At 41.3% G+C, this 22,041-nt stretch overlaps 1 protein-coding gene across 1 annotated transcript in view; it reads left to right on the top strand.

The window, feature by feature from the left end:
- The window catches only part of SPTLC2 (serine palmitoyltransferase long chain base subunit 2), a 105,548-nt gene that overhangs the window by 82,031 nt on the left and 1,476 nt on the right, over positions 1-22,041 (top strand). The window contains exons 10-11 of the mRNA XM_033187270.1: positions 13,789-13,924; positions 16,984-17,113. Of these exons, the coding sequence (XP_033043161.1) occupies positions 13,789-13,924; positions 16,984-17,113 (266 nt within the window). The remainder of the gene's footprint in view (positions 1-13,788; positions 13,925-16,983; positions 17,114-22,041) is intronic.

A 22,041-nucleotide genomic window follows, 5' to 3' on the forward strand; every position in this document is an offset into this window, starting at 1 on the left:
TTCTGTCTCCTCTACGTTTAGCATATATATATACTGAAATATGTGAAATGTTTATTTTTTAACTTTATATACTAGATTTCTGTGTTAAAAAATTTTTTATATCATAAAGTTAGACTGCCCTGAGGCTTCAGAAATGTTAGTAACCTCCTAATTTGACTTCTTTAGTGTTTTAAGTTTCAGAAATCCCAAAACATATCCACAACTACTGTATGTGTAGTTTCTTTTCACACTTATTTGGTGAACTTATCAATATGAATTTGTCATCTTTCTCAAAATGAGCACTTGTTAAAAATTGGTAATATTGAATTTGATGAAACCTGTTATTTATATGGAGTAAATAATATGAAGTGGAACAAATTTACATGTTCCCTTTGAGAGTTTTTATAGATACACATTTGTGTATGTGTGTGTGTGTGTGTGTGCGCGCGCGTGCGTGCGCATGAGAGAGAGAGAGAGAGACTCACTCTGTCACCCAGGCTGTAGTGCAGCGGCGTGCTCTCAGCTCATTGCAACCTCCACCACCCAGGCTCTAGGGTCTAGCAGTCTTCCCACCTCAGCCTCCCAGGTAGCTGGGACCATAGGTGTGTGTCACCACACCTAGCTAATTTTTGTATTTTTTGTAAAGATGGGGTTTCGCCGTGTTGCCCAGGCTGGTCTTGAACTCCTGGGCTCAAGTGATCCTCCCTCTGTGGCCTCCCAAAAGTGCTGGGATTACAGGCATGAGCCACTGTGCGCAGCCCATATTTATTCTGAAAGAAAGTAGAGGTTATAATGGGAATTTAAAATTCAGTTGGCGCCAGCAAACCCCAGAGACTTAGGAATATTTTTTGTTATTTTTGGTATCAAATCTAAACGTTCATTTGCCCAACCCACTTCCCCTTTCTTGAAAGAAGTAAAAATTACTTTTGGAAATCTGATTTCCTCAATAAATGGAGTCAGGAATCCCAGCAGTTCTTACTGTTGAAGGATATGCTTGCACACATAAAGAATGGTCTGTTTACCTAAGGTTTATTTAGCTCAGGAACACCGTAAGCCCTGGTACAAGTCCAGCCTTCCCGAAACTGTCCGCTTGCGTATACACTCCCTGCTCAGCTTCACCCCCTTTTAAAATGAAAGTTAAACATTCTAATTTGGTAAAGGTGTTAGGTCCTGAGAAATTATTACTTTGTCAGTATTACCATATTTGCTTTTCAGAATTTCAGATTCCAGTCATCCTAGAGAGTATATTATTTCTACAAAAACTGTTTTAGGAGGACTTTGTTATACGTTGCTGTTATACTCACCCAGAGACATTTTCTTTTCTTTTTTTTTTTTTTGTGACAGAGTTTCACTCTTGTCCCTCATGCTGGAGTGCAATGGCACAATCTTGGCTTACTGCAACCTCTGCCTCCCGGGTTCAAGCAGTTCTTCTGACTAAGCCTCCCAAGTAGCTGGAGCTCTAGGCGCATACCACCACGCCCGGCTAACTTTTGCATTTTTTTAGTAGAGACAGGGTTTCACCATGTTGGTCATGCTGGTCTCAAACTCCAAACCTCAGGTGATCTACCCACTTCGGCCTCCCAAAGTGCTGGGATTGCAGGCATGAGCCACTGTGCCCAGCTGACATTTACATTTTTTAATCTGCAATCGACCTTTTCTGTTAACATGAAGCATTTGTTCATGCTTTGCTACTATGGTGGTGTCATTTTAACTTTTTCTTTGCTGAATAATTTTGTACTCCATTGTACCCTCATAATTTCAGTTGTCCCATAGCCCTCCAAAAAAGGCAGTCAGAATCAGATTTTTATATTAAGTTGCTAATTTTTTGTGCCAGCTGTCCATCAACCTCCCCATCTTGGCAGGGTATACAGAAGAAAAATCTAATAGCAAAATATCTAGGGAAAATGTCTTCGTGGGAATTAAAGCAAATGCACAGATAAAAAATGAATATTTTTATTACCAGGATTTTCTATTCTGTGTATTCATTCACATGAGCATTTAAAGAGAGAAAAGGAAAGAAAGGAAGGCCAGCTTTCATTTCTCGTCTCAGGACATTGAAGTTTGAAGTGCTGTTTTCCTAACACTTACCCCATCTTACAAATTCCTGAAATACCCAGCACCAAAAATTTCAGTGTTTTTCCAGATTTGTCTTAAAACCGAAGGCTAAGAGGAGAGTTCCCTAGCCCACACCTGTACTATTTAGATGGTTCTGTTTTGTTGTTGTTTTTTAGTAAAAGCGGTATTATTAAGTAGTAGTTGGCTCTATTTAAAATTCTGAATAGAGAGATGAGAAATTTAACCTCAATTCCATTTTTGTTTAACTTTGGGTGATTTTCCAAGTATTTTAAATTTTATTTTTATTCTTATTGAAGTATTGACATTCATACAATGAAGTGTACAGATCTTAGACTTACAATTTTCATAAATAAATATACTCATCTAATCACCACCCAGTTGCAGTATAAAACATTCCAGGCTAGGTGCAGTGGCTCATGCCTATAATCCCAGCACTTTGGGAGGCCAAGGTGGGCGGATCACCTGAGATCAGGAGTTCAAGACCAGCCTGACCAACATGGAGAGACCCTGTCTCTACTAAAAATACAAAATTAGCTGGGCATGGTGGCGCATGCCTTAATCCCAGCTACTCAGGAGGCTGAGGGAGGAGAATCATTTGAACCCAGGAGGTGGAGGTTGTGGTGAGCTGAGATCACGCCATTGCACTCTAGCTTGGGCAACAAGAGCAAAACTCCATCATCCAAAAAAAAAAAAAGAAGAAGAAGAAGAAGAAAGTCATAGTCCCTGTGAGGAAATAATTTTCAGGGCCTATAGTAGTTCTCAGTCAACCAGGAAGACTACCGTCTTCCTGAGAAGCATGTGGAATAGTCTAGAGGTATTTTTGGTCACAGACTAGATTGCTGTGGCACTATTGGCATGCACAGCCCACAGCCCAGAGGCCAATGATGCGAAATGTTGTGCAAGGCACTAAACAGCCTAAACAACCAAGAACTGTCCTGCCCAAAATGCCAACAACAACCTTACTGAAAAACACTGGAAATGGTTGACTGAAATTTTGCAGGGTGCCCTCTTTTGAACATGCAGGATGGCAGAAATCCTAGATTAAAATGGGGAAGGAGAATGCAGGATGGAAGGAAATCTCTGGGCACCACCTCTTTCCCTGGGATGCTGCACGATGTAGTAGAGCCGGAGAGTGAAGGAGAAGCAGTGTGATGTGGCGGAGGCAGTGTTAGGGAAGAATTCACAGTAGGTAGATGAGTCTCAACAGTGTGAGCCAACATGCATTGTCGATTATTTGTAATGAAACAAAGTTTCTCACTTGTTCCTCTTCTCAATTCCTATGTTAAGTACTTAACATCCCCTTTCAGTCAATCCTAGCAATACAGGAGCTAGAGTACATCATTGAGTCATGGTTAAGAGTCCAGTCTTTGAAACCAGAAGAACCAGGGAGTCAAGTCTTGGTTTCTATACTTTAAGATATGTAACCTCACTGGGCATCAGTTTAGTTTCTTAGCTGTAACATAACTCTTAAATATGCCTTGTTTCTAAAAGGGAGAGGTGGAAAAGCCTACTAAATCTGTTCTTCCTCTCAGAAGTTACTTATATGGTGTATTGAAAGATCTTGTGGTTTAGGCCTGGTGGCTAACACCTGCAATCCCAGCACTTTGGGAGCCCGCGGTGGGTGGATCACTTGAGGTCAGGAGTTTAAGACCAGCCTGGCCAATGTGGCAAAACCCTGCCTCTACTAAAAATACAAAAATTAGCCAAGCCTGGTGGCGTGCACCTGTAATCCCAGCTACTCAGGAGGCTGAGGCACGAGAATCGCTTTGAACCCGGGAGGTGGAGGTTGCAGTGAACTGAGATCATGCCACTGTACTCCAGTCTGGGCAACAGAGCAAGACTCCATCTCAAAATAAATAAATAAATAAAATTAGAAAAAAAAAAAAAAGGATCCTGTAGTTAAGATGAGATTAAGCTGTTGTTCTAACTTGTGGAGTTAGCTGTAGCACCATAAATGCAAAAGAATGCTTAATTTAAATTAATATAAATCAACATATTCTTTTGTTTATGATAGACTATAAAGTACCATCTTATCAGGAGATAAGGCAGGCTAGTAGTTGACTTAGTAATATTTAGAGATGTAGTAACCAAAGCAAAATGTAATAGTCCCCTGTTTAGAAATTGCTTTACTGGGCCAGGAAGGTGGCTCACGCCTATAATCCCAGAACTTTGGGAGACCAAGACAGATGGATCACATTAGCCCAGGAGTTTGAGACCAGCCTGGCCAACATGGTGAAAACCCATCTCTACCAAAAATAAAAAATTAGCCAGGCATGGTGGTACACATCTGTAATCCCAGCTACGTGGGAGGCTGAGGCACGAGAATCTCTTGAATCCTGGAGATGGGGGTTGCGGTGGGTGAACATTGCACCACTGCACTCCATCCTGGGCGACAGAGTGACTCTGTCGCAAAAAAAAAAAAAAAAAAGAAAAGAAATTGCTTTCCTGGAAAAAGTGTAAAGAGCAAACATTAATTGGGCCTAGCACTGTGCTTTCTATTTTCTTTACTCACTTTGCTTAAAGGGAGTCAGTACTAAGACCTTCCATAATTACTTTGGTAAATATAGTTTGCTTTGACTTATCTGATGTTATAAACACTTGTATAAGAGGTCTTTAAGATATAAGTTCCAGTTTTAGATTTCAATATGGACACACTCACAACACAGGCGAAGTTAAACATCAAGGTTATGTAAGTGTATTTCTACATACTTTGTCATGTCCTGGTTTCAACTGTCCTAGAAAAGGCATATTTGTAAAAAAAAAAAATGTTTTCAAAGAGAAACATCACAGGAATGAAATGTGTTCCTTCTCTCTCTATAGTATAATCCAACCAAAGTAAAATATGAGAAAAGGTATATAATTCTAAATAACAAAAATAAGTCTGGGCACGGTGACTCATGCCTGTAATCCCAGCATTTTGGGAGGCTGAGGCAGGCGGATCACTTGAGGTCAGGAGTTCAAGACCAGTCTGGCCAGCATGGTGAAACCCCGTCTCTACTAAAAAATACAAAAAAATTAGCCGGGTGTGGTGGCAGGCGCCTGTAATCTCAGCTACTCAGGAGGCTGAGGCAGGAGAATCTCTTGAACCCGGGAGGCAGAGGTTGCAGTGAGCTGAGATCGCACCATTGCACACCAGCCTGGGCGACAAGAGTGAGACTAAGACCTTTGAAACAGATGGTTAAAGTAAAAGGTTGACAGTTAGCTTCACTTCTTATAATAAATTATTAAATGAGAGAGATATGAAACAGCCTCGGTTTGCTATTACATTATATATTAGAGCTAGATGATGGGTAATATTTTTCCATATTTTAGTCTGCTTTATGTCTGTAATTCCTAGTTAATGCTGAAAACTAATTGAAACCATTCTTGGAGCTATCTGTTTGTGGGACCCTGAACTGGTATAGAAAACTTTTACCTGCTTTGAGAATATAACCTTTAAGAAGAAAAGTGGGGGTGCTGGGTGTCGTGGCTCACGCCTGTAATCCCAGCACTTTGGGAGGCTGAGGCGGGCAGATCACCTGAGGTGGGCAGATCACTTGAGGTCAGGAGTTTGAGACCAGCCTGACCAACATGGAGAAACCCCGTCTCTACTAAAAATACAAAATTAGCCAGGCGTGGTGGTGCATGCCTGTAATCCCAGCTACTTGGGAGGCTGAGGCAGGAGAATTGCCTGAACCCAGGAGGCAGAGGTTGCAGTGAGCCGAGATTGTGCCGTTGCACTCCTGTCTGGGCAACAAGAGCGAAACTCCATCTCAAAAAAAAAAAAGAAGAAAAGAGGGACGGGGAAGTTCTTCAATTTCTAACTCTTTCAGTGCACCGTAATAAATTGGAAAGTGTAAGTTGGAGGAGTAGCAGTGATTTTATTTTTCCCCTGGAAGACAGATGATATCAGCATATTCAGAAAATCTAAGGTCAGGAGCTGTGTAATGAAGTATAATACGAGTTAGGGGATCAGCTCTGGCGAACATCCTTAATATTTGTGTCCTTTATTTTGAAAGATTTCAGTTAACACCAGAAATGTTATTTTTGAAGCTGCAGGCTCAAACATGTTTTGTTGGTTATGGTATAAGTTGTATAAAAGCTCATCAGCTAAACTGGAAATCATATTACTACTTAAGCAAGTGAGTACGCGCTCTATTCTTTGAAGTATAATGCTAAATAGTTCTAGTTTAAGACAAAAATGTCTGCTGCCTTTATATCTCTTAACTTTATTACATGGATCTTTTCCTGGTTTCCAAAAAAAAAAACAAAAACAAAAACAGTTTTGAGCATACAGAAAATTTATAGAACATTGTCTGTTCGAAGGGATACCTATCTAGGAGGGCGTATGGGGTTTATTTCAGTAATACCATAGTAGTTCCTTCTAGCCTTAAGATTATATGCATGGCTGAGAATCTTGAGAAATTGGGATTAAGACTTGATAAAATATTCCTTTTAAAAATAACTGAAATGGAATGGCTACACCTTAAATCTGTTTGGCAGTGATTAATAAAGATAGTTCTCTAAATCTAACTCTGTTTTGTAAACGTGATTGAAGGTTATCAATATCTAGTGGTGACCAGTAGGTAGATAATTGTGGTGCTCCTTCAGCCTCTACCCTCCATCCTTTTTAAGGCCTTCTAGTCCCTTAAAAGAACTAAATCTAGGCCGGATGCGATGGACCACTTGATGTCAGGAGTTCAAGACCAGCCTGGCCAACAAAGTGAAGCCCTGTCTCTACTAAAAATACAAACAATTAGCCAGGCATGGTGGTGTGTGCCTGTAATCCCAGCTACTCAGGAAGCTGAGGCAGGAGAATCGCTTGAGCCTGGGAGGCAGAGATTGCAGTGAGCTGAGATCACACCACTGCACTCCAGCCTGGGCAACAGAGTGACACTCCGTCTCAATTTAAAAAAAAAAAAAAAAAAAAAGAGGCCGGGCGCGGTGGCTCACGCCTGTAATCTCAGCACTTTGGGAGGCTGAGGTGGGTGGATCATGAGGTCAGGAGATTGAGACCATCCTGGCTAACACGGTGAAACCCCATCTCTACTAAAAATACAGAAAATTAGCCGGGTGTGGTGGTGGATTCCTGTAGTCCCAGCTACTCAGGAGGCTGAGGCAGGAGAATGTCATGAACCCGGAAGGTGGAGCTGGCAGTGAGCCAAGAGCACGCCACTGCACTCCAGCCTGGGTGACAGAGTAAGACTCTGTCGGAAAAAAAAAAAAAAAGAACTAAATAATCTAATGGTGCTGTTACAGCCTATTGATCTTTTATATCTGTTCCTTCCTTCCTGAGAATAAAATTTATTGTAAAGAGGTTGAAGCCTAAAAATGACCTATTAAGGTTATCTGCATTTTCTAAGAAATTAACTATATATTTACTTTTCTCTCTCTCTTCCGTGCCAAGCTGTAGATTTTTTACAGTAGAGTTCCTAAAAATAGTTTTATTCTAACAAACCATATTGAAGAAGTCCAAAAGGACAGCCACACAGTGAAGTTTATTTGTAAAGTTCAAGAGTCAGTACAGATTTTTCTCCTCCAAATTGCTTTTATGCTTTTTATCACCCTTAAAAGTAAAGATTTATGTTTGAAAAGTAGGAAAGAATTCTGACCTTATATTTCCATCTGTGTTCTTTCTGAGCCAAAGATAAAAACCTTTTAAGAGTTAGTATTTTTTTTAAACAATGCGAAACTTTCTTTGTTTCAAGTCTGTATTAGACCAGATGCTTGCTGAAACTCTGCAGTGAAAAATCGTTAGGACTGAGCTACTAGATTGGCGTTAAATAGCAATCGGTCTTCTTGCATAAATATTAAGTGGTATTTTATATGATATTCAAGTCAAAGTAGGTAACTGTGTTGTCTGTTAAGATTCAGTTTCACTTCAAAAGCAAGGGATAACTATTTTCTAACATGTGTAAATGCCAGGGCTTACTGATTTGTCTACATTTATTTTACTACTTTTATTTTCCTGTTACTCTCTTTGAAATTAATAGGTTAAACTATAAGAAATTGCCTGTTTTAAGGTCAAAAATGGTAGCATATTGGCAGTTTGATGGTTCAGCCTAGCAATTTTAAAGGATAACAGACCACTTTATTTATTTATTTACTTACTTACTTACTTACTTACTTACTTGAGATGGAGTCTCACTCTGTCACCCAGGCTGGAGTGCAGTGGCATAATCTCGGCTCACTGCAAGCTCCGCCTTCCGGGTTCACGCCATTCTCTCGCCTCAGCCTCCCAAGTAGCTGGGACTACAGGCGCCCGCCACCACGCCCAGCTAATTTTGTTTTTGTATTTTTAGTAGAGACGGGGTTTCACCATGTTAGCCAGGATGGTCTTAATCTCCTGACCTCGTGATCTGCCCGCCTCAGCCTCCCAAAGTGCTGGGATTACAGGCATGAGCCACCGAGCCCAACCCTTTTTAAATTTTTTTAAATTTTTCTTTTTTTTTTTTCTGAGATGGACTTTTGCTCTTATTGCCCAGGCTGGAGTACAATGGCGTGATCTCAGCTCACGGCAACCTTTGCCTACCAGGTTCAAGCGATTCTCCTGCCTCAGCCTCCCGAGTAGCTGGGATTACAAGCATGTGCCACCATGCCTGGCTAATTTTGTATTTTTAGTAGAGATGGAACTTCTCCATTTGGTCAGGCTAGTCTCAAACTCCTGATCTCAGGTGATCCACCCACCTTGGCCTCCCAAAGTGCTGGGATTACAGGCATGAGCCAGTGTGCCTGTCTAATTTTTCGTAAGTGACAACAGTCTCACTATGTTACCAAGGCTGGAGTGCAGTGGCTGTTTACAGGTGCAATCTTAGCTCACTACAGCACCGAACTTCTGACTCCAGAGATCCTCCTGCCTCAGCCACCCAAGTAGCCAGAATCACACCACTGTGCCTGGCTTTCCTTTTTTAAAAATTGCTACATAATAATATTTATGGGGTACATATGATATTTTGATACATGCATACAGTATCAAATACTCTGATCAAATCAAGTATTTAGGATATGGATCACCTCAAACATTTATTATTTCTTTGTGTTTAGAACATTTCAGCTCTTCTAGCTATTTTGAAATACACGATAAACTATTGTTAACTGTAGTCATCCTGTGCTATCAAATGCTATAATTTATTCCTCCTATTTAACTATATATTTGTACCCATTAACCAACCTCTCTTCAATCCCCCTTTCCCTACCCTTCCCAGCTTCTGTTCTACTCTCTACCTCCGCGAGATCAACTTTTTTAGCTCCCACATGAGTCAGAACATGCGACATATGTCTTTCCGTGCCTGGCTCATTTCGCTTAACATCATGACCTTCAGTGCCATCCATGTTGCGCAAATGGCAGCATTTCATTCTTTTCATGGCTGGATAGTATTCCATTGTGTGTATCCGCCACATTTTCTTTATCCATTCATCTGCTGATACTTAGATTGATTCCATATTGTGGCTATTGTGAATAGTTTTGCAGTAAATATAGCTGTGCACATATCCCTTTGATACACTGATTTCCTTTTATTTGTATAAACAGCAGTAGTGGGATTGCTGGATTGTATGGTAATTCCATTTTTAGTTTGAAAAAACTTTTTTTTTTTTTTAACAGAGGCTAGTTAATTTGTGATTAGATAGCTAAAAGGTTTGTGATTTTTTTAAAGGTGGTGGCTGGGTGGCATGGTGGCTCACACCTGTAATCCCAGCACTTTGGGAGGTCAGGCAGGTGGATCACTTGAGCCCAGGACATCCAGACCAGCCTAGGTAACAATGGTGAAATTTCATCTCTACAAAAAATAAAACAAAAAATTAGCCGGGCGTGTTGATGCACACCTGTAGTCTTAGCTTCGGGAGAATAAGGCGGAAGGATCCCTTGAGCCCGGGAGACAGAGGTTACAGTGAGTCAAGATTGTGCCCCTGCCCTCCAGCCTGGGTGACATGGTAAGACCTTGTCTCAAAAAAGAAAAGAAAAAAAAAAAGTGGTGAGTTGCAAAATGGTCAGTTGGATGCAGAAAAATTAATGTACGCTAAACTAATAAATTCCCTGAGTTTTGACATATATCCAGTCTTTTTATATTTTATTTATTTTATTTTATTTTATTTTATTTGAGACAGAGTCTCCCTCTGTCACCCAGACTGGAGTGCAGTGGGGCGATCTCAGCTTACTGCAACCTCCACCTCCCAGGTTCAAGCAATTCTCCTGCCTCAACCTCCCTAGTAGCTGGGATTACAGGCGCCCGCCACCACACCTGGCTAATTTTTGCGCTTTTAGTAGAGATGGGTTTTTGCCACATTGGCCAGGCTGGTCTCTAAGTCCTGAGCTCAGATGATCCACCTGCCTCGGCCTCCCAAAGTGCTGGGATTACAGGCGTGAGTCACTGCGCCCAGCCCCATGTATCCAATCTTATAACCATGCCACAATCAAGGTTAGAATATTTTCATCATCTCTCCTGAAAGTTCCATCCTGCCCCTTTGCTATTAGCCCCCTTCCCATACTTTCTGGCAACCATGAATCTGTTTTCTGTCATTATAGTATGTCTTTTTAGAGTTTCATACAAACAAATTCATACAGTGTGCAGTCTCACGTCTGGGTTATTTCAATGAACGTTATATAAGTTTTGAGATTCATCAGCATTGTTGCCGTAGTAATCATTTGTTCCTTTTTATATATTTCTCTCCTCATGTTTCTTCTACCTTTTTGAACATATAGATCATATTTATAATGGCCTTTAACATCCGTATCTGCTAACACTGTTATTTCTGGTCGGTTTTTATTAACTGACTTTTCCGCTGGTTGTACATCATATTTTCCTGTTTCTTTGAATGCCTAGAATTTTAAAATTATATGTTGGACATTGTTAATTTTACATTGGTAGGTTCTATATCTTGTTGTTTTCCTTTAGGTAATATTGGACTTTGTTCCTGGAATCAACAGGTTCCTTGCAAGGCTTGCTTTTAAGGTTAGGGTGGGTTCAGACCAATTTTTAGTCTAGGGTTAATTTATCTCCACTACTAAGGTGATAGGAGTGGAGTCCCCTTCTGAGGACTGTGTTAGATAACCCACATATTATAAGATCTTTACATTTTGGTGGATAAAAATACAAACTATTCCCAGCTCCATGTGAGTGCAAAAATTCTTTGGCCTATTGCTTTCTGATGGATCTTTTCCCCAGCCTCTGCTAGCTTCTTTTCGTGTGTATACAAATCAGTACTCTTCCCAAAGTTCAAAGGGACCCCTCTGCAGATCCCTAAAGCGCTCTCATCACACCCCCGCTCCCTGCTCCTGTACACTGCCCAGCAAATTCTAGCCCCCGCAGCCCCCCCAGCTCTGATCTCAACTGACAGCTCTCCACTCCAATCTCAGATGTCCTCAGCTGGCAAGACTGGGCCCTCCTTCCCTGTGCAGCAGCCTGTGGCCTGCCTTCAGTCAGCGCAGTCTGGCCCTCCCTGTGGCTCAGTGTCTAGAAGTCATTGTTTATGTACTTTGTCCAGTTTCCTACTGTTTACAGCAGGAAGGTAAATCCAGTCTCTGGTACTCCATGACTGAAAGGAGTCTCATCTTCTAAATGCAGATTAAGCATGTATTGATATTTCTAGGGGGAAATTAGGGTACTTGGCTCATCAGTTCCCAACATACTTAAATGTAACACACTTTAACATCTGCTTTCTTCTTTGTAACTTAAATGATGACATAAATGATGCTCTTCAGTGTTCACACGAGGCTAGTCTAAGCTTGAGTGTTTTTCTCTGATCAACTTGAAATTATCTGCATAAAGAGTATTAATTTTGACTTATTTGTGGCCAGCTTATCTAGAGTAGCTTCCCATGAATGATGGATATGTTACTATTCCAATTCTAAGGACATTTGTTAGCTATCTGTATGTCTGGTTAATTTGTCATACGAACTTATGTATCATGTTTGGATTTTTAAAAATAAGAACTTTGGCCGGGCGTGGTGGCTCACGCCTGTAATCCCAGCACTTTAGGAGGCCGAGGTGGGCAGATCACAAGGTCAGGAGATCGAGACCATCCTGGCTAACACGGTAAAACCCCGTCTCTACTAAAAATACAAAAAATTAGCCGGGCGAGGTGGTGGGCGCCTGTAGTCCCAGCTACTTGGGAGGCTGAGGCAGGAGAATGGCGTGAACCCGGGAGGCGGAACTTGCAGTGAGCCGAGATTGTGCCACTGCACTCCAGCCTGGGCAACAGAGCAAGACTCCGTCTCAAAAAAGAAAAAAAAATGCTGATTTTATAATCTATATATGAAAATTACTGCAACCTTTTTTATTCATGAGTATTTATGGTTGAGAAGATTCTAAAATAGTTCTTAGCCTTTTACAAGTGGGTCTTTTAAATTTATTGCATTGCTCTGTATAACAGAACAATTATTTGGATATCTTTTCAAAGATTGACTTACCATAATGTCAAAACCTGCCCAATTATTTAGTCAGTTCGCAATTACAGAAATGTGCATTTTAATCCATTTGTGTTTTAGGGAAGATGAGCACAATAGGATTAAAGATATGATTTTATACTATTACAGATATGCTACTGCTGTCTGGTAAGAATTTTAAGGAAACAGGCTGGGCGCGGTGGCTCACGTCTATAATCCCAGCACTTTGGGAGTCCAGGGTGGGCGGATCACTTGAGGTTAAGCGTTCGAGACCAGCCTGGCCAACATGGCGAAACCCTCTCTCTACTAAAAATACAAAAATTAGCTGGAAGTGGTAGTGTGCGCCTGTAACCCCAGCTATTCAGGAAGCTGAGACAGGAGAATCGCTTGAACCTGGGAAGCAGAGTTTGCAGTGAGCTGAGATCATGTCGTTGCACTCCAGCCTGGGCAACAGAGCGAGATGCCGTCTCAAAAACAAAGAAAAAAGAATTGTAAGGAAACAACAAAATGAAACTCAGAAGATGAAAATTTGAGGGCCTAAATCGCTTCATCTCTGGTCTCATGTGTAAAATTCATTTGCATCACAGTTTATTGGAATGAATCTTAAAGTTAGAAGACGTAAATTCTAGTTGAAGCTGTGCCACTTGCTACTTGTAATGTGGCACACACTGTTGTGCAACTGTAGGCATGTCACCACCTTGGTGAGAGCCTCCTGACCTATCATATGAAGATAATCATAAATACCCTGCTACTGTCAAGGGATTTGTGGAGTGCTCAGTGAGGGGTTATGGCTGAAATTCTTTGAGGATGCTAACGCTCCATTAAACGTTTTTTACATTTTTTTTTTTTTTTTTTTGAGACGGTGTCTGGCTCTGTCGCCCAGGCTGGAGTGCAGTGGCCAGATCTCAGCTCACTGCAAGCTCCGCCTCCTGGGTTTACGCCATTCTCCTGCCTCAGCCCCCGGAGTAGCTGGGACTACAGGTGCCCGCCACCTCGCCCGGGTAGTTTTTTGTATTTTTTAAGTAGAGACGGGGTTTCACCGTGTTAGCCAGGATGGTCTCGATCTCCTGACCTCGTGATCCACCCATCTCGGCCTCCCAAAGTGCTGGGATTACAGGCTTGAGCCACCGCGCCCGGCCGTTTTTTACATTATTATAACTTCTGCTGTTAACGGGTAGAATGACAGAATACAAAATGAGACATTTTACATTTATAGTCCTTTCAGTTTACTGTGTAAAATATTTTATGGTGAAATGGAAAAAAACGAAACAGAACTGATTCGGTAGAATGGAGATAGAGGAGATTGCTGTCTTTTTTTCCGTTCCTTTTTACTTAATATTATTTTGTTTTCTCTCACCATGACTTTCCAGGTAAAGAGTGTGTACAACAGTTAGCTGAAAACACCAGGTATTTCAGGAGACGCCTGAAAGAGATGGGCTTCATCATCTATGGAAATGAAGACTCTCCAGTCGTGCCTTTGATGCTCTACATGCCTGCCAAAATTGGGTATGTTTTGTTGCAGATCACAGACTAGTCTGTCCTTATACTTATCTGTGATGTGAGACTAGGGCTTATGTATTTTGTTAGGGAAAATGGTCTTGTCCTTATTGTGTTAACTTTCATTTGGTACATATGCCATAGATCAAATAGTGAATTCCAAATTGTTAGGTATGTTAATTTGTTCTTCTTTCATTAAACATTTGAGTTTCATGTACTCTCTAGGGGCCTGGGATAGCTCAGTGAATAAAATACAAACATCTCTGTCCTTGTGGAGCTTACAGTCTAGTAGGGGGCAACAGTCAGACAGACATAATACATGAACTGTGTACTATGTTAGAAGGTGTCAAGTGCTATGGAAAAAAATAGAGTAGGACCTATATGGGGAGTTGAGAGTGCCCTGTGGGCGGGCAGATAACACTACTAAATAGCGTGGTCAGGGTAAGTAAGCCTCCATGGGAAGGAAAAGTGACATCTGAGCGAAGATTTGAAGGAGCTGACAGTTAATCATTGGACAAAGAAGCATCTGTGCAAAGGCCACAGTGCAGGAGCGAGCTTGCTTAGGTGACCTAAGAGTAGCAAAGAAGTCCCTAGAATTGGAGCACAGTGCCCCAGGGGGAGCAATGGGCCATGAGGTCAGAGAGGTTTTATCAGAGTGTGTTACTGGATACTTGCCAGGTGTGCAGATTACACCAGCTTCTTTGGTTTGTACGAGGCATATATAATGGAAAATCTTGCCCTACGATAGCTTCCAATGTATTTGAGAAGTCCAGATATATAATGAAACCAGAAGACATTTGAAAAGCAAATGAACAGTAATTATACTGAACAAATTTTATTATATGCAAAGTGGCCCTGAAGATGTAGAATAAAGGAGTGACCTGCTGAGTACAGGCTCAGTAAGAAAGGCACATCTTGTTGGATGGGTGAGTTTTGAGCTGGATCTTAAAGCATTTCTCCAGTTTGAACTCATTGAAGGAGCAATTTTTACAAATTTTTGAATCCCCCATGTCCACCACAGTCTCCGACACTCAGTGTTTACTGAAGTGAATATGGGAGAGGAAATTAAATCAGGGAGCCTGGAAGTGATGTGATTCAAAGAAAATGAAAGGGAAGTAAGGAAAAGGTGCTCCCTGAGAGAAAAAGAGGAATTCGGGTTTCAACATGAAGTCATATGGGTAGTTAGTATCATGGCTTCAGAGGGGATATGGAGAAGGATTTTCTTCATTCTTCTTTAAGTGGAATTCTCATAAACAAACACGAAGAGTTATCATATCCAAAGGACTCAGTTTAGAGCTCTCTCTTTAAAGAAGGCTGTGTCTCCTTTATTCTGTATAGGTGCAACTGACTGTGTATACTTTAATTAGGAAAGATTTAGAGAAGGTGAAGAAGAATTAGAATAAGGCACTAGACAGTTTGGGAGCCTGTGCTGAAGTTACAGGGCACCCAGGTTCATGCTGACACAAAGGAGGTATGTTGAGGAAGAGGTACTGGTACTACAGAGAGTGAGAAAAGGCTGAAAAGCTGGCATTAATGTAATGCCAAATGTGCAGGATCGATATTGCCCAGGCTGGAGTGCAGTGGTGCAATCTTGGCTTACTGCAACCTCCACCTCCTGGGTTCAAGCAAATCTTGTGCTTCAGCCTCCCCAGTAGCTGGGTTACAGATGTGTGCCACCACACCTGGCTAATCTTTGTATTTTTTAGTGGAGATGGAGTTTCACCATGTTGGCCAGGCCAGTCTCCAACTCCTGACCTCAGGTGATCTGCCCAGCTCGGCCTCCCAAAATGCTGGGATTACAGGCACGAGCCACTGGCCCGGCCAGATTTTTTAATTCTCAAACAAATGCTGTAAAGAGCTTAAAGGAGAAGTTAAAACATAAGGGAGGTCAACAAGAGGAAAAGACAAAGAACAACATAATTTGGGCCTGGTGCAGTGGCTCACAAGGTCAGGAGATCAAGAGCATCCTGGCCAACATGGTGAAACCCCGTCTCTACTAAAAATACAAAAATTATCTGGGTGTGGTGGCGCACACCTGTAATCCCAGCTATTCGGGAAGCTGAGGCAGGAGAATTGCTAGAAGCTGGGAGGTGGAGGTTGTGGTGAGCCGAGATCGCACCACTGCACTCCAACCTGGCGACAGTGAGAGACTAAAAAAAATAATAAAATAAAATAATTTAGTAGGCAAAATTAAATCAAAGTTAGAATGTGTTATTTAGACAAGACACAGATGTGGAATAAGGCCACAGGCCTCCAGTTTGGCTTCTGGTAGGGGTGGGGGATTGTGAAACACGAATTGTGTGGTCTGAGTAATTGGTTGAAGCCAGCAGGTGAACTGGCCTTACAGACACCAAAGGAAGCCCTGAATTCTGAAGCAGTGTTGTTCCCAAGACAATCAAAGAAATGCATGATCCGGAGAGGTCATGCCAGTCAGCCATTCTGCTAGAAAAAAGATGTGCCATGTTATAGCAGATCCCCCACAGCTGCAGAATCCTCAGAATTTGAGGAATCATGTTAAACTGCCAAGCTTAACATTTCAAGGACCAGATTTTAATTAAATACAGGTTCATTTTGAAGCCTCTGAACCACTATTATGTATCAGGGACACTGTTTTTTTGTTTGTTTGTTTGTTTTTTGAGACAGAATCTTGCTCCGTTGCTCAGGCTGTCGCTCAGGCTTAGTGGTGTGATCTTGGCTCACTACAGCTTCTGCCTCCTGGCTTCAAGAGATGCTCATGCCTCAGCCTCCTGAGTAGCTAGGACTACAGGTGCATGCCACCGCACTCAGCTAATTTTTGTATTTTTGGTAGAGATGGGATTTCGCCATGTTGCCCAGGCTGGTTATTTCAGTTTTGTGAAGGACACCATATAGAAGACTGCCTCAGGATTGACTTTAAAAGTATTTGTGAGCTATCAATTTTAACTTTAAAAGGAGTTAAAAGAAGCTCTTATTAGAAGTCTCCAATGCCTGCATCACCAAAAAGTTTAAATCACTGAGGACAGCAAGTCGTCTGTAATGAGTGCTTTCTTACTCCTCCTGGTTTCTGTTTCTTGTTTTCCCCTTTGCAGCGCCTTTGGACGGGAGATGCTGAAGCGGAACATCGGTGTCGTTGTGGTTGGATTTCCTGCCACCCCAATTATTGAGTCCAGAGCCAGGTTTTGCCTGTCAGCAGCTCATACCAAAGAAATACTTGATACTGTAAGTAGGCACTTTCCCCTTGATATAAATATGCCTTTTATTAAAAGGGCCTGTATATTAGATGAAATTCATAATATATTGACCTTGATGTTCTTGTGAGCACCTAAGATATTTACCAGTAAGACAGAGGAGGTGACAGTGCTACTGAAAACGTTGGCATTTACAAAAAAACTGTCACCAGAATCATCAGAGCTCTGGAGAATTTTCCGGCTTTGTCTTGCTCCACTGTCTCCCTCACTATGGACTCTACAGTTCTCTCTCCGCTCTACCTATTTCTACACTAAGCTTTCTTGTATGTTGTTCTGTCTAAAATTTTCTCTCTTGAGCTTTCTCTCCCCTCTGCCTGGCTGACTCACACTCATTCTTCACATCTCCACTTAAAGGAAAATTGCTCAGGGATGCCCCACTCCTTCTTGCTCTGTGTTCCCATGGAATCCTGAGATTCTCCCTTACTAAATTCTTCACACTTATAATTACTTAATAGCAGTCTTCTCCATTAGATAAATATTGAGGATAGGAACAAATCTGTTTTACTCATTCTGTATCCCAGCACCCACCACACTGCCAGGCATCTAGTTGGGGATCATTATTACTGAGCTTAATTATTTATGATCTCAATATATTCTCATCGCTATATATTCTCTTAATATGTTATTGTTTCAAATCTAAGATTGCAGAGTTTAAATCAGTATTGCCCTCTGGGAGTTTATAAAGTTTTAGAACATGACTTTTGCATAAAATTGGTTGCTAGAAATATCTATTAATAAGTTAGAAAGCTACTACTTTTTTTTTTCTTTTTTTTCTTTTTTGAGACAAAGTTTCACTCTTGTTGCCCAGGCTAGAGTACAATGGCACAATCTCAGCTCACTACATCCTCCACCTCCTGGGTTCAAGCAATTCTCCTGCCTCAGCCTCTCGAGTAGCTGGGATTACAGGCATGTGCCACCACACCCAGCTAGTTTTGTATTTTTAGTACAGACAGGGTTTCTCCGTGTTGGTCAGGCTGGTCTCGAACTCCCGACCGCAGGTGATCGGCCCGCCTCAGCCTCCCAAAGTGCTGGGATTGCAGGTGTGAGCCACCACCTGGCAAGAGCTACTAATAAAAAACATTATGAATGCTTCTTTATAAAAGTTCATTATAACAATTTGATGGACATTTTATATTCCTGAATAGCCAAAGACTTTTGACTTTTTCTCTATTTCTACACAGCAAAATTTCTACGACTATAAGTGTATTCCCTTTTAAAAAACAGAATTGTGCTAAGAACACTTCATATGAGATCTATCCTCTTATCAAATTTTTCCATGTAGAATACAGTATTGTTAACTATAGGCACAGTGTTGTGAGCCTGTTCTTAATCACATTCTGACAATATCCAATTAGATTTGGCTTTTTGATATTGTATCTTTTTTTCTTTATTTTGATTCTGCCTGTCAGATTTTTCCAATAGATTTTTCTCATTTCTCAGAAATGTTACTGGTGAATTTCTGCTTTTTTTTTTTTAACCTAGAGATTTCAGCTTTTCTTTCCCTCCTACTCTATTGATGTTTTAAGAGTTTTCTTTTTTCTTTCTCATGTTCACCTGTTAACTCAGAGTTTCAACGTGCCTTTAAAAAAAAAGTTTATGTAACTATAAGCAGCATCTATGGCAGTAATCCACGCCTTCTGACAACAATTTTGACTCCTGAGAACTGTACACATTCATGAAGGAATTTAGATATAACCAGGATATCTCCTTAGGATATCTAAGGAGATTTCTGTTGCCAACAAATATGTTTGCCAATTGAGAGTTCTAATCCTTTTCATAAGATTCACTTGAGGGATTGTTGGGCTTTGCCTCCCATTTAGTTTTTAAAGCATAAAGTGCATTTTTTGAAACCATGGATTTGTTAAAGTCATTTTGTCTTATGATGTTTTATGGAACTAACATGAACTAGACCATTATGAAATACAAATTAATTTTCATTTAATAATGGGCCCCATGACATGATTCTGTATATAGAAAGTGCTATAAAATACACACGCACGCACACACACACACGTACGCACAGCTAGAGCTAATAAATGGATTCAGCAAAGTTGCATGGTAAAAGATCAGCACACAAAAAATTAGTGATTTTGTACACCAGCAATGAAGAAATGAAAATTTCTTTTACAGTAACACTCAAAAGAATAAAATACCTAGTAATAAACTTAAGAAAGCCTTTCCGGGCTGGGTGCTGTGGCTCACGCCTGTGATCCCAGCACTTTGGGAGGTCAGGCATTTGAGATCAGCCTGGCCAACATAGTGAAACCTCATCTCTACTAAAAATACAAAAAATTAGCCAGGCGTGGTGGCAGGCGCCTGTAATTCCAGCTACTCGGGAGGCTGAGGCAGAAGAACTGCTTGAACCTGGGAGGCGGAGGTTGCAGTGAGCCGCGATCACGCCATTGCACTATAGCCCGGGCAACAGTGCGAGACTCTGTCTCAAAAAAGAAAAAGAAAAAAAAAGCCCTTCCCTTGTCCACTGGCTAATTTACACTTGTACACTGTATGTTTAGATGTGTATATTGAAAACTATAAAACTTTCCTGAAAGAAATTAAAGAAGTCTTAAAGAAATGGAATGACATCCTGTGTTCATGGATTGGAAGATTTAATATTGTTAAGATGGCAGTGTAGCAACCTACAGATCCAGTGTTCAACATTTCTCAGAAAAAAATGGACTGGGAGACCCTAAGCCACTAGCCCTTTTTTGCAGAAATTAAAAGGCTGGTCCTCAAATTCATATGGAACTGGGAGGGAATAGCTAAAATAGTATTGAAAAGGAAAACCAAAGTGGGAGGTCTCACACTTCTTAATTTTAAAACAAAGCTAATTACTACAAAGCTACAGTAATTACAACAGTCGAGTACTTGCATAAGGATGGACACATAGACCAGTGAAGTAGAATTGAGATTTCAGAAATAAAGTACAAGCATCTATGGCCATCTCCCTTTATTTTCAACAAGGGAGCCAAGACCAGTCAATTGGAAAAGAACAGTCTTCAACAATCAGTACTAGGTCAGCTGGATGCAGAAGAAGGAAGTTTTGACCTTACAGCATGGATAAACCTTGAAAACATTAGGCTAAATGAAAGAAGCCAAAACAAAGACCACGTAACTTACGATTCCATTTATAAGAGATGTCCAGAACAGGCAAATCCATAGGGTCAGACAATAGATTGGTGGCAGCCAGCCTGAGAGGAAGGAGGAGTGAGTATGGGGTTGCTTTTTAGGGTGATAAAAATACTCTAAAACTAGATAGGGACAAAAGTTGCACAACTCTCGGAATATACTTAGAAGCAATGAATCGTATACTTTAAAAGTGAATTTTGTTGAATGTGAATTGTATCTCAAAGCTGTAATTTTGTTATTTTTTAAAATGGGAAGTGCGAGGATATTGGCTCAGGGGAGCGGCGGGATTGGCTGTCCTAGAGGATTGGGTTACTCAGCTGTATAATGAATACATGTTTTTCTCCTAGGAACCCACCTTACCTGTGATCTAGAGGTTCTGTGTAGACTATTTGTTAATGAATGGTGATGCATGTACTGGCTCCCTGTCCCTAACATACCCACACACCCCACACAAGAGTCAGCACTCTTTAGAATGGCATCTTTTATTCACATGATACTGATTTGTCTGAAATATTTGGTGTGGGATCAGAGGAAATCTTGTAATCTAGATCCCCTTGGGCTACTGAGGAATTTTTTTTTCTAATGATTACTTTTCTACATTGATGAAAACATTCTAGATTCTTCTGAAGTCAAGAGTTTATAAATGCTCATTCCTTTGTGATCTTAGTCATGTGTGCTTTTGTCTTATTATGATTTTGAGGTAGGGTCTCACTCATTCACCCAGACTGGAGTACAGTAATAATGATCTTAGCTCACTGCAGCCTCCACCTCCCGGCCTCAAGGGATCTTCCCACCTCAGCCTCCAGAGTAGCTGGGACTATGCCTGGCTTTTTTTTTTTTTAAATAGATGGGGTCTTGCTCTGTTGCCCAGGCTGGTCTCAAACTCCTGGGCTCAAGCGATCTGCCTGCCTTGGTCTCCAAAGTGCTGTGATTACAGGCTTGAGTCACCGTGGTCAGCCTTGACTTTTTTTTTTTTTTTTTTAACAGAGTTTTGCTCTTGTTGCCCAGGCTGGAGTACAATGGCGTGATCTCGGCTCACTGCAACCTCCACCTCCTGAGTTCAAGCGATTCTCCTGCCTCAGCCTCCTGAGTAGCTGGGATTACAGGCATGCGCCACCACACCCAGCTAATTTTGTATTTTTAGTAGAGACGGGGTTACTCCATGTTGGTCAGGCTGATCTCAAACTCCCGACCTCGGGTGATCCGCCCACATGGGCCTCCCAAAGTGCTGGGTACTGACATAAGCCACCAGGCCCGGCCGGCTTTGACTTTTGTCTTAAATTAATAAATCTTATCACAGAGGTCAGGTGAATAAATGGTTGATGGGTTCTCCCAGCTTAATTTCAGACTTAAATTGTTTCCATATGGAGCTTTCACTTACCCCTCTTCTCAGCGGTGCCGCTGTTGTGACAGCGCATTGAAGTTCAGCTCTTATTTGCTTTATGTTTTTCACATTTCAAAATGAAGAATATTTTTTCTTGTGCTGGAACACATCAGTAATACTGTTGGTGGTTTTCTCTCTCCACATACTGATTTTTTTTAAAAATGAACTTTAAGACGCCCAGTGTAGTGGCTTACGCCTGTAATCCTAACACCTTGGGAGGCAGAGGTGGGTGGGTAACTTGATGCCGGGAGTTCGAGTCTAGCCTGGCCAACATGGCAAAACCCTGTCTCTACAAAAAATTAGTGGGGCGTGATAGCACTTGCCTATAGTCCCAGCTACTCAGGAGGCTGAGGCAGAGAATCTCTTGAATGCAGGAGGCAGAGGTTGCA

This window comes from Trachypithecus francoisi, unplaced genomic scaffold (assembly GCF_009764315.1).
Source record: "Trachypithecus francoisi isolate TF-2019V2 unplaced genomic scaffold, Tfra_2.0 Lachesis_group3, whole genome shotgun sequence".
Classification (NCBI taxonomy): Eukaryota; Metazoa; Chordata; class Mammalia; order Primates; family Cercopithecidae; genus Trachypithecus; species Trachypithecus francoisi.